The following is a 15,842-nucleotide window of genomic DNA, read 5'->3' on the forward strand; positions in this document are numbered from 1 at the left end:
GTATCTGCTGCTCTTGACGTTCAAGATAGTAGCAATTGTGGGTTTGGAAGGTCTTGTCTATGGAGCATTGGCGAGTTACTGCCGTGCATCTTGTGGATGGTACACATGGCTGCCACATTTCATCAGTGGTGGAAGGTGTGAATGTTTGTGGAAGAGGTAGCAATCAAGCGGGGTGTCTTTTCCTGGATGGTGTTGAGCTTGAGTGTCGTTGGAGCTGCACTCATCCAGGCAAGTGGAGAATATTCCATTACACTCCTGACTTGCGTCTTGTAGATGGAGGACAGGTTTGGGGGGTCAGGAAGTGAGTTACTCGCCATTGGATTCTTAGTCTTTGACCTGCCTTGGCAGCCACAGTATTTATTTCGTTCGCGCAGTTCAATTTCTAATCAATGGTAACTCCGGGATGTTGATAGTCAAGTTTCACTGTTTAATGGCCTTACTCTGTCACCCAAGCTGACCAGTATTGTATATTCGCAAGTGACCCATAAGGATTGGTATTTATTCCAAATATTGGTAACTGATGTTCCAAATTCTTAAGTCAAGGGCATCTTCATCTATAAGGGGCTAATAAAGGAAAGTGGGGGTGGGGGGACGGGGACGATGCCATTGCACTCATGAGGCCCACATAGTCGCATGTATTCATTCCATCATTTTTTTCCGTGCTACACTAAACCCCAGATTAAGCAGATGCAAATCCAGTTTTCCGCCAACGAAACCTCATTTTGAAGTACAGATACATGGAGAGCAGACACATAGAGGACAGGAAGTACAGCAGAACGCACAAGCTGATGTCCACGCGTGAGAAGTTCTTCCCCAGCAGGTACAGCCAATTCTTCTTCGTGGCCTCGGCAATGACTCCAGAGTGGTGCACTTTCCCAATCGCTCGTTTATGCAGCCTCGACTGAAACACAGTATAGTCAAGTGACTTGGAGTTATCGTTGGACTGGATCTGTTGCTGCGGTCTGTGGACCCCATCATTTCCGTGGTTAGCTCTCTCATTTTCAGCCCTGTCCCTCAAAGCTTGGCTTTTGTATTGCTCATTCACAAAGGAGTCCAAATCCACAATAACATCTTCTTGTCTCCTGTGAATATGCTTCCCTCTAATAAAAGTCCTCTTTTGACTCCCATCCCTTCTTATCCCTGTTACGCTTTTGTTGTTTTCCCGTTGTCCATCATTTCTTACTGGTGCTTCCTCTTCTTCCTCATCCGCTTCATCGTCTTCATTTCTTCTATCTTCTTCATCTTCTTTTTCTGGGCCATCCTTCTCTTGCTCTTGCTGAGTTGCTTCCCTTGCTGTCTGATTATTCAGTAGCTCATACACCCCATTTAGGTAACTGTTGTCGATGTTCTGAGGGGAATAATGTGCCTTGAGAAATTTCAACACCTCATCGGTAATCCACAGGTGCTCCCCTTCGAACTCACTATGACATTCTGCACACATGTCTGGAGCTGGCCATTGAAGCTTTGGGAATTTTGGATCCTCACTTTGTGCACCTTCGGGGACAGAATGAAGAAGAAAGGTCAACCGATTATACAATGTAAAATTCAGAGGCTACACTATTGCACGGCAGAACTGTTAATTATATCTTGATTAGACAACAGTGAGTATTGTTTGGAGTTCTGCTCTCCACACTGACAAAAGATATTGAAGCTTTGGAAAAACTACAAAGAAAGATATATAAGGAAGTTACCTTAGAATTGAAAGTATCAGGAAACACAGAGCAGGCTTCTGTGACTCTTCTCTCTGGAAATACGAAGACTAAGAAAATGCCTAATCGAGGTTTACAAACAACGATCAGGTTTGATTGAGTGTGTTTTTACATAGACAGTGGTGAGAATTTAAAGTGATTGAAGACAATAGCGTTGATGGAATAAGAGGTTTGTTCACATACACCAGAGAAAAAGAACCACAGGGATATAGGGGCAGGCTAGGATGAGGGCATTAGAATGGCAACAGGCTAGTGTGTACTGCAAACAGTGGTATGATCCAGTTGGGCCGAATCTGTGCTGTAGTTTTTAGTCATTCTCTTCAAGAACATAGGCTTCCTGGTTCACCAAGGATTGGTCTCACATTTAGCCAAGATTGACAGAGCGAACAGTACCCCCCCCCCCCCCCCCCCCCCCCACACAGTGACTACCAGCAAAATGACTTTGATCAGTCCCTGTCTGGTGCCAAGTGAGCTTCTGCCTCGCACCATAAGACTGCTGAAATATGGCATCAACATGTACCATAGCTTTCCTTAACTTAAATGCCCTGTCACTGGGTGTGTCCTTCAAATGGCTGTGAACTTAATTTAGCATATGTGTCGAATCAACCTCCCCTTCTCCAATCTATCCATCCATCCCTTTTAATGTACTGCTCAAGGGGCCGGTTTAGCTCAGTTGGCTGATAACAGGTTTGTGACGCAGAGTAAGGCCAGCAGCCTGGGTTCAATTCTCATACTGGCTGAGGTTATTATTGAAGGCCCCACTTTGCCCCTTGCCTGAGGTGTGGTGATCCTTAGGCTAAATCACCACCAGTCAGCTCTCCCTTCAAAGGGGCTTTATAATTACTGTTTGAGGTTCATGATGAATATCAGTCCTGCCATATTTTCCACTCTCTCAAAGAACAACTTACCCCCAACCAGAGTGATCAGTGTTGGGAGCTGCTGAACAAAAAGAGAAAATGTGGACTTGAGTTTAGAGAGTGCCTTCCACAACACCAGAACATCCCATCACAGCTTATAGCTGATGAAGTTCTTTTGAAGTGGAATCACTGTTGTAGTGTAAGGTGTTGTAATTTTGGTGCACAGCAAGATCCCACAAACAACAGAGTGATAATGACAAGATAGCATGCGCTATCTCTCCTAGCTCATACCTGTCACTCAACTTCCATTTTGCTTCATCTGCTCCACCCCTCTTAAAAAGCATGAGGTTCATCACATTCCTACATATCTATAGCTCTGAAGAAGTCATATTAAAATGTTAACTCTGTTACTCTCTCCACAGTTGATGCCAGGCCTGCTGAGCATTTCCAGAACGTGCTGTTTTTCTTTACAGGCAATCTGTTGTTGGCTGAAGAATAGCTCAATGTAGGATCCTAGAATTCCTACCGTGTAGAAGGAGACTATTTGGTCCATCGAGAAGCACTCTACGTAGGCCCACTCCCTCACCCTATCCTCCTCACCCCACATAACCTTTAGGATGCCATAAGACAATTTAACATGGCCAATCCACCTAACCTACACATATATGAACTGTGGGAGGAAACTGGAGCACCTGGAGGAAACCAACGCAGACACGGGGAGAACATGCAAACTCCACATTGACAGTCACCCGAGGCCGGAATTGAACCCAGGTTCATGAGCTGTGAGGCAGTAGTGCTAACCACTGTGCCACTCATACAGTTGCATTGATTTTTACACCCAACTGAGAGGCCAGACAGGGCTCCTTGATTTGTGGTCTCATCTCAAATAACTCTGACAGTGCAGCATCTCCTCGGTACTGCACCAAAATGTCAGCTGAGACTGTCTGGAATGGGCACAGTGGTTTGCACAGCTGCCTCACACACCAGGGTCATGGCATTGGTTCCAGCCTTGGGTAACTGTCTTTGTGGAGTTCGCATGTTCTCCCCGTGTCTGCGTGGATTTCCTCTGGGTGCTCTGGTTTCCTCGCATTGTCCAAAGGTGTGCAGGATAGGTGGAGTGGCCATGTTAAATAGCCCCTTAATGTCCAAATATTAGCAGGTTAGGCAGCGTTATGGGGATAGGGCGGGTGTGATTGGGCCTCGGTAGGATACTCTTTCGGAGGGTCGGTGCAGACCTCATGGGCTGAATGATCAACTTCTGCACTGTAGGGATTCTACGGATTTTATCCTTCAAAGTCAGAGGTGATAGCGCTCCCAACTGAGCAAAGTTGACATTTGAAAGTGGTTTGACCGTGAAAATTGCTGGGGTTTCCCATACTGACATCACAGGATGAGCAAAGTAGGAGGGGTGGGTGTGACCTGCAGCTGATATACTTGCAAAGGAGCTGGGGGAACCACTCCTGGCTTTACATTCAGGGAATCATTTTTTTATTATGTCAAGACTTAACTTTCCTGTTCATAGCCAGCACAGCGCAAATTGTGCTAAAATTCTTCTTGATTAAACATTGTTGAATATCAGTCTTTGCCTTGAAGTTAACAACCCAGTTGTAAAAGTGCAGGAACAGATGCTTTTGCAAGGTGTGGTTTTGAAGAATGTAACGTTATTAGCATGTCCTAGCATGTTAGCATGTCCTTAGGCTCCTTCAACAGCACCTTCCAAACCTACGACTGCCACCATCTAAAAGGACAAGGGCAGCAGACACATGGAAACACCATCATCTGGAAGTTCCCCTCCAAGCCACACACCACTCTGACTTGGCAATATATCAGCATTCATTCACTGTCGCTGGGTCAAAATCCTGGAACTCCCTCCCCAATAGCACTGTGGGTGCACGTACACTACATGGACTGCAGCGGTTCAAGAAGGCAGCTCACCACCACCTTCTCAAGGGCAACTAGGGATGCGCAGGAAATGCTGGCCGAGCCAGTGATGCCCACATCTTGTAAAGGAATATTAAAAAATGCTATTAAGGTAGATGAAAATAAGCAATTTTCTTAAAAGTGGAATTTTATTCACAAAAATGGTTTCACCAATCTATGGACATAAAGTATTACTGGAATTTGTGGGAAGCAGGATTTAAAGTGTCACTACCTGTAGGAAAGTGGGATTGCTGTGAAGTGGAACTTAAAAGCTCCTGAGTGAACTGGTAACTTTCTTAATTTTCTATTTAACATCAGAGAGCCAAATGTCCCATTGGCTCTTGACCAACATTGGAATAACCTGGCAGTTGGATGGTGTTGACTGGAATTCTGAAACATACAGACATTGAAACCAGATATTCCTGTTGAAATAATGACAAGGAGATTGCAGTCGATTTTGTTGAGTGCCACTCTGAGAGTGGGTACCAGGCTAAATAGAAGCGTGCCCCAATATCATGTTGTATTCCAGGGATTTGTAGATTCCTCTTTGGCAGAGGATATATGACCGTGCCACCATATTGTGTCCCTTACTGTAGTAGCTCTTTCAGGAAGCAGAGCTCTCTGCCCGGGTGAATCCGGCCACCATTCCAAAGTTTAAGCATTTTAGGAATTTACTTTGTCAGTCAATATATTTGGATTACCATACCATCCGATGGCACAGACAGAGAGGCAAGTAGACAATACAGTGACAGCTGACCCTCACGATAATGTGGCACTTGGGACACTGCCAGATAACAAGCTGTAGTGATGGACTCGAGGTTAGTGAGTCTGCTGAGACTTTGGAGCTCAACTGCTCTGAGCTCCTTGATGGATGGCTGAACAGTTAAAAGCTCTTTTGCTAACAAGGCAGATTGACTGGACACTTCATTACCGGGTTACCAGTCTGGACAGCAAGACACGAGTTTCCAATCACACAGGCCTCTTGACTGTTCATCCAAAGCCATCTGCTGCTTACAACTCATAATACTTTGGACTTTCAACAAAAGACTGTGGCTTCTGTCCATTGTATTAAATCTGCCGTAGCTCCCAGCATTTAAAGGAACATGTTTTCATCAGCAGGACTTATGGGTGAAAGCTTCTATTGTTTATGTAGCAAATGCATGAACATAGAAATAAATAGATGTTACAGCACAGAAACGGGCTACTTGTTCCAACCAGTCTGTGTTGACACGTCTGAGCAAATATTCCAAAACACATTTACTCACACTGTTCCAATATCTCTATACTATTTCCCCCTCTCATTGAATCTAACCTTGAAAATTGGCATGGTTTCTTCCCCAACCTTATACCTGGCTGTGAATTGCCCTTGCATTTCCCTGGTACAGTGAGTGTCTCTCGGTTTGGCAGCACCCATGCGCCCTTTGCTGGCACTATTGGAGATTGGGTACTTGCTTGGCTGTCAGTTGTGGCTCAATGGATAGCACTCTCACCTGTTTACTGGAAGATTGTGGGTCCAAGTTACACTCCACAGACTTTAAGGACAAAATCTCAGGCTGACACTTGAGTCAGTAGTAAGGGAATGCTGCACTGTCTGGGGTACAATCTTTTGGAGGAGTGGTAAACCAAAGTCCTGTCCGGCCTCTCAAATAGATGGTAGTAATTTGAAGGAGACAGGAGAGCCCTCCCTGTCTTTGTCCAATATTTATCCTACAACCAACATCTCTGAAACAAATCATCCAGTCGTTACCACATTGCTGCTAGCAGAAACCTGGTGTGTGCAAAGTGGCTCAGTGCTTCCCAACATTACAATAGTAACGCTACACGTTAAAATACTTCATTGGCTCTAAAGCTCTCTGGGATATCCTAACATCAATGAACGTAACCTTTTGCAATAATTCTTTTAAAACTTTGACACAAGTTGGAACTATCTGAAGCAGCTCACCCCCAATCCTATCAGACAAAATTAATTCTAGCAAGCGACTAATTAATTAGGGCCCTGAAATTCTGCATGGGTTTTTGTCGGTCTCCATCCATAGCTTTCCCTTCAAGTTGCACTTTGAAACTAGGATGATCCCTTTGGGATTTCATTGCCTGTGTCTTAAACATGCAGAAAAATAGAAAGTTTATACTCACTGCTGAGGTGTGTGTATGTATGTGTGTGTGTACATATATATGTGTGTATATATAATATCTGTTTTTTTTTAATTTAGAGTACCCAATTAATTTTTTCCAATTAAGGGGCAATTTAGCGTGGCCAATCCACCTAACCTGCACATCTTTGGGTTGTGGGGGTGAAACCCACGCAGACATGGGGAGAATGTGCAAACTCCACACAGACCGTGACCCAGGGCCAGGATTCGAACCCAGGTCCTCAGTAACAGTGCTAAGCACTGCGCCATATGCCACCCATGTAGGTATAATATGTGTGAGTACATATATATGTTTGTGTATATATAATATACATGTGTGAGGGTGTGTTTATGTGTATGTCTGTGCATATATGTGTCTGAGGGGTGTTATAAAACACCCAACAGGACGTTCGATGAAGACCATGGTCTGAAAGTTGACACACAGGGTGGCTTCTGCTCGGCGGTGTTGGTTTTGGCCCTTTCTGCCCGTTTAGTGTGTAACCTTTGTGGATAAAGTGTGAGGTGAGCGGAGGGTGGTGGTTTCTCCACCAGAGTGAAATGCCTACAGGGTATCAGACTGGCAAAAGTCGGTGAGGCCCTCAGCTCAGGAGTTGGAGATGTTTGTGGTGCAGCACCATTGGAAAAAATGGAGGAGGGGGAAGGGTCATTGTCGTCTGCCACACTGGGAGGGAGGGGAAGAAGCTGGTGACGCAGCTGATTTCCTGGGAGGGTATTGGTTAAGGATGAAGGGAGGCGGCCATTTTTGATGGGCCCAGGTTAGTGAGGAAATGGATGGTTGGGTAGGGTTGTGTTCGTTGAAGAGAGAGGACCTTGGCAGAGGGGGAGGTCAGAAGGCCCCAGTGTGGATTGTAACATGGAATATGTGTGGATTAAATGGTCTGATTAAACGGTCTTGGCTGTTTGCACACCTAAAGAGTTTAAGGGCAGAGGTGGTTGTCCTGGAGGAGGCACATCTACGAATGAAGGATTAGATGCGGTTAAGAAAGAGATAGGGGGGGCATACGATCCACTTGGGATTTGATTCTAAATCAAGGGGGTTGCAATCCTGTTCAGTAAGAAGGTGGTGGTGAGTGGGGTGTTAGCGGGGGCACCAGTGGTTTAGGTGAGCGTATATGCGCCTAATTGAGACAAAGCAGACTTTATTAAGAAGCTGTTAGTTATCCCGGACCTGGATACCTACCAGTTGATTATAGGGGGCAATCTTAATTGCGTATTAGACCCAAGGGTGGATAGATCTAGTCCCAAGTCAATGGGGAGGTCGGGGATGGTGAGGGAGATGGGGATATTTATTGCGGAGGGGTGGGAGGGTTGGATCCATGGAGGTTTAGGCACCCGGTTGAGAATGAAATGAAATGAATGAAAATCGCTTATTGTCACGCGTAGACTTCAATGAAGTTACTGTGAAAAGCCCCTAGTCGCCACATTCCGGCGCCTGTCCGGGGAGGCTGGTACGGAAATCGAACCGTGCTGCTGGCCTGCTTTAAAAGCCAGCAATTTAGCTGAGTGAGCTAAACCAGCCCCAGAGGGGCTAAACCAGAGGGAGTATGGAAGTGTGTCCTCTTCTCGCATGTTCATTGGATATACTCCCGCATCGATTTCTTTGTGGTGGGAGAGGCAGGCTGACAGGGGACATGGGCGCAGAGTCTGCAGGAATAGTAATTTCAGATCATGTGACACATTCTGTGGACATGAGGGTTGAGATGGAGCGGGTGCACAGGCCGACGTGGAGGTATGATTCAGCGCTCTTGGCTGATAAAAAATGTTGAGCTAAGGTTACATTCGTGATGAAGAATTGCGTGCAGTTTTATCAAAATGGGGAGTTACCTGCGGCCATGTTCTGGCAGGCACTGATGGCGGTGGTTCGGGGGGGGGAGGTTATTTCTTTTAAGGCCCATTGGGACAGGGTTGATGGGGAGGAAAGGCAGAGGCTGTTGGAAGTTATTGTCGAGGTGGATCGTAGGTATTTGGTGGCCCCGACTAGGGAGCTGTTGGTATAGGAGTTGCTTGCCACGCTGGCACAGGTCTCTATCCCTTTGATCCCTTCGGGTCTTATAAGCTCATCTCGTTCTTGAACATGGAAATTAAGGTATTGGCCAAGCTGTTGGCGAAGTGTTTGGAGGGGTGTGTGCCAGATGTGGTCTTGGAGGATCAGTCAGGGTTTGTTAAGGGGTGGTAGTTGTCCAGTATTATCAGGAGGTTACTGAATGTGGTTATGACCATGTCATGGTGTACGGTGCCAGAGGTGATTGTATCAATGGATGCAGAGAAGGCCTTTGACTGGGTGGAGTGACGGTACTTGTTTGAGATTCTTAGGAGGTTTGGGTTTGGGCTGACATTTGTGACATGGTTACGGTTATTGTATGCAGCCCCTACGGCGAGTGTGAGGATAAATGGGATGAATTTGGGGTATTTTAGGTTGCAGCGGGTGACAAGGCAGGGTTGCCTGCTGTCTCTGTTGCTGTTTGTGTTGGCCACTGATCCTTTGGCGATTGCGCTGCAGGCTTCAAATTGGTGGCAGAGGATTGTGAGGGCAGGTAGAGAGCATAGGGTGGCATTGTACGCCGATGATTTATTGTTGTACATTGCAAATCCACTGGAGAACATGGGATGATTTATGGACTGCTGGAGAAATTTAGAGCTCTCAAACCTGTTGCATTATTATTGGGTGACGATTGCCAAGAATGTGAGATGATGGTGGTGGAGGAGGGGAGGGGGGTCAGAATGGGTGGAGGTGGAGAAGGCCTCTTGTAGGGGGACAAGTTTGAAGGCCTTGGCGAAGGTTCCGATCCCATTTTCTCTGGGGAGGAATATCGTAATCCTGTGGTGGTGTCTTCAATCAAGATTTGGAACCAGTCGAGGAGGCATATGTCAGTAGTGGCCCCTTTATGTGGTTTATACCTGGCGGGATGGATGCGATGTATGGAAGGTGGCGTGGTGAAGGGTTAGAGCGGGTAAGGGACCTGTTATCTGAGGGAAAGTTTTTGGGGTTGGAAGAATCGCAGTAGTTCAGGTTGCCAAGGGGAATGAGTTTAGGTACTTGCGGGAGTGGGACTTTGCACAAAAGAGGTTACCCTTGTCCCCTACCGGAGTATATGCTGTTAGAAATGTTTCTGGCTCCCGAAGGAGGGAGGCGGATAGGAGATATTTACGGGTTGTTGAGGGGGAAGGAGAAGGCGCTAGTGGAAGTGATTAAGCAGAATTGGGAGGAAGAGCTGGGGATCGAGCTGGGGTGGGGGGCATGGAGCAAAATAATGCATTAGGTCAATTTGACCTCCTCTTGTGAAAGGATGAGCCTGCACGTTCTCCCTGAGTCTGCGTGGGTTTACTCCAGGTGCTCCAGTTTCCTTCCACAGTCCAAAGATGTGTAGGTTAGGTGAATTGGCCACGATAAATTGCCCTTAGTGTCCAAAAAAGATTAGGTGGGGTTACGGAATAGGGTGGAGGCGTGGGCTTAAGTAGGGTGCATTTTCCAAGAGCCGGTGCGGACTCAATAGGCCGAATGGCCTCCTTCTGCACTGTAAATTCTATGATTATACAATTCAAGATGATACATGGTTCATATGACATGGAATTGGATAAGTGGGTTTCTCCTGGGAATGGAGGATTCACGCAAGAGGTGTGGGAGGGGGCCAGTGAACCACGCTCACAAATTTTGGGGGTGTGCAAAGCTGGAAGATTTTTGGGAGGCAGTGTTCGAGACTTTCTCAGGGATAGTGGGGGTTAAGATGACGGTGTGTCCTTTGGTGGCGATTTTCGGGGAGTCGGACTTGCCGGAGCTGATGGAGGGGAAGGGGGCCGATGTCATGGCCTTTGTCTCTCTGATTGCTAGCGATGGATTTTATTCAGGAGGTTGGCATCACCACCGTTGGTTGCAGCCTGGTTGGGGGATCTGTATGATGCTTTGAGTTTACAAAAGACCAAGGGCAGGATTCTCCAACCCCCCCGCTGGGCCGGAGAATCGCCGGGGGCGGCGTGAATCCCGCCCTGCCGCTCCAACGGCGGCTGCCTAATTCTCTGGCGCCGTTTTATGGGTGGGGGCGGGGATCGCGCTGTGCCGGTCGGGGACCGTTGGCAGTGACCCCTCCGGCGATTCTCCGGTCCCCGATGGGCCGAGCGGCCGCCCGTTTTTGGCCAGACCCTCCGGAGTGGATTAGACCAGGTCCGTACCGGCGGGACCTGGCTCTGAGGGCGGCCTGCAGAGTCCTCGGGGGGCACGGAGGGATCCGGCCCCGGGGGGGGAGGGGTTCCCACGGTGGCCGGCCCACGATCGGGGCCCACCGATCTGCGGGCTGGCCTGTGCCGTGGGGGCACTCATTCCCTCCGCGCCGGCCTGTGTAAAGCTCTGCCATGGCCGGCGCGGAGAAGAAACCCCCTGCGCATGTGCAGGAAACACGGCAGCGGTTCTGCGCATGCGCCAGAACACGCTGGTGATCCTGCGCATGCGGCAATTTGCGCCGGCTGGTAGAGGCCAATTGCTGCCGGTTGGCGCGGTGCCAACCACTCCAGCGCTGGCCTCGTCCCTGAAGGTGCGGAGGATTCCGCACCTTCCGGGCGGCCTGAAGCCAGAGTGGTTCACTCCACTCTTAGGCGCCGGTATGGCCCGCCCGCCAGTTGGGGGAGGATCCCGGCCAAGGGTCAAAAGAGGGGTTTTAAGGTGCGGTGGACGCCGTTTCTGTGTATTTTTGATGACATGTTTGTCATTAGTGGGGAGGAAGTGGGGAGGGGAGGGACAGGGAATGGGGGAATTAGGGGAAAAACAAGGGGAAATGATACAAACTGTCACTTGTTTATTTTGAGATATTATTTGATGTCTGTATTTGATTGTGTTTGGAATAAAATGTGTTAAAAATGCACACATAGATGCATGCACACACAGGCACGCACAAGTGTAGACACACACATGCACACAAGCACAGACACAATGCAAACACGCAAACAGACACGTGGACACATACACATGGGCACATGGACACAGACTCTGAAACATGCACAGAATTACACACACACAAACACACAGAATAAATAAAACTGAGCACTACAGGTGCTAAAAGCACATTGCAAGCTTTCGACACAGGTCAATCTTCCCCTGAGCCTAGAAGGAGCTTTGCCCAGCCTCCAGCTGACACTATTTCCAACCCAACAGTAATATGGACAAATGGAAAATATACTGTGACAAGCAGAAGTGTAAAATTCCCTCTTAAAACAAGGCAATTCCCATTTTATTCAGTCGTAACTTCCTCATGAATTTTCCTAATGCTCATGAATAAATCCACCACCCCGTGGGACCCACACTTCCACTCTCTCTCTCGACGAACAGTCCTGTTCCATTTACTAATACACATGATGCCCTTCATCCATTCCTTGCACCCCAGAGTGTTTAATGCAGCCCTCTTTCCTTTACAAAGGGATGAGGGTACAGCTGCTCCTCCTTCTCTCCAGAGTCTAATACACCCTTCACAACACTGGACGTCTTGCATCACTCCCTTGGTCCCTGGCCAAACTAACCCTTTCGCGAACTCAAGTCTTTTGCATTTAATAGGGATGAATAATAGACGCAAATAGAATTGCTGGAGCAAGGTGCAGTTGCCGCTGGAGTCTGAAAGCCAAGAGACTGCAAGTCCCAATGATGCATTTGGATAATCAATGCAAATGTGATGGCTCGTGGTTCTTTCCCGACTAACAAGCCACCACATTTAGTCCATCAACTGCTTTGACAGGTTACCTTCAAAGTAAAGTTCATGATCTCTTTTGGCAGTTGCTTCCGTTTCAAGGGCAAGACCTCTTTATTCCCCACAGGTCCTTGGAACCACATCTCCTTGGGCCTAGTGTGTGCTGGACAGGATTCCAACCGAAGGGATGTGATGAGGGGAGGAGGTTTAACCTAAACTGCCTGTTGGGAGCGCTGATTTTATTCCATGGCCCAGCCTGATAGTTCCGTGAAACCCCAAATCCATACAAATTACTGGAGCCTTCTCTTCAGTCTGAATTCACAAGAAATGTAAAAGAAATGGCTGGCTTTTGCACTAGAAATGCCAGAAACCTTTTTTTCCAGTTTTCTCTTGATATCAGGATCAGGTCTACCCAGGCTTGGAAATAGTGTCAGCTGGAGGCTGGGCAAAGCTCCTTCTAGACTCAGGGGAAGATTGACCTGTGTCGAAAGCTTGCAATGTGCTTTTAGCACCTGTAGTGCTCACTTTTATTTATTTTGTGTGTTTGTGTGTGTGTAATTCTGTGCATGTTTCAGAGTCTGTGTCCATGTGCCCATGTGTATGTGTCCACGTGTCTGTTTGCATGTTTGCATTGTGTCTGTGTTTGTGTGCATGTGCATGTCTACACTTGTGCGTGCCTGTGTGTGCATGCATCTATGTGTGCATGTGTGTCTGTGTGTACTTGTCTTCTATGTGTACCCACATGTCTGCATTTGTGTATGTGCATTTGCATTTGTGTGCACTCGTCCGCATTCATGTGTGCACATCTACTTTTGTGTGTGTATGTCTGCATTTGGGTGCGCCTGCCTGCATTTGTACATGCACATCTGCATTTGGGTGTGCTGGCCTGCATTTGTGTGTGCACATTTTCATGTGTGTGCAAGTCTGCATTTGTGTGTGCGCATTTATATTTGTGTATGCACATTTGAATTTGTGTGTGTACATCTACATTTGTGCATGTGCATCTGCATTTATGTGTGCATTTCTGCATTTGTGTGTGCTCATCTGCATGTGTGTCCTTGTTTGCAATTGTGTATGTGTGGCTGCATTTGTGTATGCATGTCTGCATTTGTGTGTGCATGGCTGCCTTTGTGTACATGTGTCTGCATTTGTGTGTGCATGTCTGCATTTGTATATGCTTGTCTGCAATTGTATGTGCGTGGCTGCATTTGTGTGTGCGTGTCTGCATTTGTGCGTGCATGTCTGCATTTGTACGTACATGTCTGGGTTAGGATATGGTCATCATTGAGCTTTGCTTTGAGCATCAAATAGCCAATACCCGAAGCGGAGTCTGACATTATATAAGATGATATAAGACACGGTTTTTCAACGTGCGGGTTGCGACCTGAGGGTCGGTGTTGGGAGGTTTGTGGAACATCCGCTGCGGTGTTCCTGAAGTGGTCCCTATCACGGGAGCAGTGCCCAATGGACGTGACCGGCTTCTAAATTGAGAATAGCGGCTGCTGCCTCCTGTTCAATGCACAGAAATGAGGCTATCTGCAGTCTTCCAGTCAGAGGCAGCACCAGTGAGCAGGCTATGTGTCCTGTACAGGCACTTGACATCAAGCGCCCTGCACGTACATGCTTTTGCCGCCAAATCATGGATGAGAGCTTCTTCTATGTTCTAGCTGCTGGTAAGCAAGGCAAGAGGAACGTGAAGATGGATCATTTTCGTACAAGTCTGAGGCGGCCGGAGACACAAATAAGCAGTGTACCTACTGGCCAGGATCTGAATCTGAATCTGCTGGAGAGAGCTGGACAGGAGAGCCTACGGCAGGACAGAGTAGTGATATTGTTGGCTCTGTGCAGAGCTCCAGAGCCAACTGGTTAGCAGCCTACCAAGAAGAAACTTAACTCCGGTAGAAAGCAGTATAAAGGTGAATTATTGAGGTATGGTTTGGTCAATTGTGCCAATGCAAATAAGAATTCAAAGCTCATTTGTGTTACGTGCAACAAATGAGAGGAGAAGTTTCTGATTTTGAAAGAGAAGAAGTGGGTGAAAAATTTGTTTGGAGGTTGAGACTCCAGTCAGTTATTAACTTACATCTGACTGCAAGTGAAAAGATTACACTGTTTTAGTTGATCTGTGATACCATGTTAAAAGCACGACAAAAGCCTATGAAGTTGTCAGCATTCTGGAGTAGCATCTCCAAGAAGTATCCAGTGCTGAGTAAAACAAGCACTTTGCTGCAATCGCCCTTCATGGCAACCTACTTGTGTGGGGTTAGATTTCCTATTCTCACAAAGATGTAGACGGCACAAAGGAGCTGGCTGAAGTCTGCACCCATATGCGCATTGCCCTCTCCTTCTGATTGCAGTGAGATTGTGAGAACCAAGCAGGCTCGCCTCTCGCATTAAAAGTAAGCAAACATGGCGTGTGTTGTGAAGGTCTGCCATTGTGGGTCGCGAGGTTCGGCTGGAGTGAATCCCGAAGGTCAGCCAGTTGGCAAAAGTGGGTCCCGGGAAAAAAAGTTTGAACAACACTAATGGAAGATATATGGCACAGACACATTTGGCCCAAACACTCCATGTAGTGGTTAAGCTCCACGGAAGCCTTCTTCCATCTTTTCTGGTCTAAGTCTGATTGTAATCATCTATTCTCTTCTCTTTCATATGGTTGTCTCGATTCCCTTTGATATCTGTGGTATTGAGTTACACATTCTCAGTTCTCAGAATTCCCCACTGGATATCCTGGTGACCATCTTACACTGATACATTAAGGATGCGAGGGGTGAAGTACAGTAGGGAGGGTGAAGGTGATGGTGGGGTTCTGTGCCTTCAGAAGAGGAGAGGTGCGGGGAAAATTCTCCCAGAGACATAAATAAAGAAGTAAAGCTTGACATGATTTCCCCCCCTCAGCGGGCTGTTCTGTACTTTGTGTCATCCTGTTGCCCCATCTTCCAGTTATAAGGGAGAGACCAAGATTCAAGTCCGGCACTGGTCACGACCTCTCACCGACAGCATTTACTTTGTTCACAGGTCGCAAATGAGATTGGACAAGTTAGAGTCCTCGGGAAATAATAGAACACCAGGAATATTTAATTAAGCTCTGCTGTACTTGACCTCCTCTGTACTTGGACCCTAATTGAATACATCAATGAAAGACGTCAGTCAATTTCAATCCCATCACGTGCTGCCTGATGGAGCTGGATAGGGACAAGAACAAACGTCTACGCGGATCTTTGACTTATTTAATTTACCAGCTGACGCCTCTGAAGAGCTGGAATGTCTGACACAGATTTAGCACGATAGCATAAGCTCAAGAGGTCAATGAGAAAGTGTTGATTCATTCTAATAGCAGTTATTAGCAGTCACAAGTCCAGCTGGTTTCTCTCACCAACCATCCCCTCAACCCCACACCTTTTTAACATGTGATGTGTGTCTTCAGGGAACAATGGCACAATCAGGCAGGAGGAGAGAATGCAACAAGACATGGCATGAGATTACTTTTTAAAGTTCATTTGCGAGTTGTGGATGTCACTGGCTAGGCCAAGGCTT

The 15,842-nt window shown here is 47.2% G+C and overlaps 1 protein-coding gene across 2 annotated transcripts in view; it reads right to left on the reverse strand.

The window, feature by feature from the left end:
• Nucleotides 1-406: 406 nt before the first annotated feature.
• The window catches only part of qsox1 (quiescin Q6 sulfhydryl oxidase 1), a 170,796-nt gene continuing 155,360 nt past the window's right edge, over nucleotides 407-15,842 (reverse strand). For both annotated transcript variants that reach the window (XM_038794995.1, XM_038794994.1), the window contains one exon: nucleotides 407-1,494. In XM_038794995.1, coding sequence (XP_038650923.1) covers nucleotides 680-1,494 — 815 coding nt within the window. In that variant the 3' untranslated portion in view covers nucleotides 407-679. The remainder of the gene's footprint in view (nucleotides 1,495-15,842) is intronic.

Source organism: Scyliorhinus canicula, chromosome 4 (assembly GCF_902713615.1).
Source record: "Scyliorhinus canicula chromosome 4, sScyCan1.1, whole genome shotgun sequence".
Classification (NCBI taxonomy): Eukaryota; Metazoa; Chordata; class Chondrichthyes; order Carcharhiniformes; family Scyliorhinidae; genus Scyliorhinus; species Scyliorhinus canicula.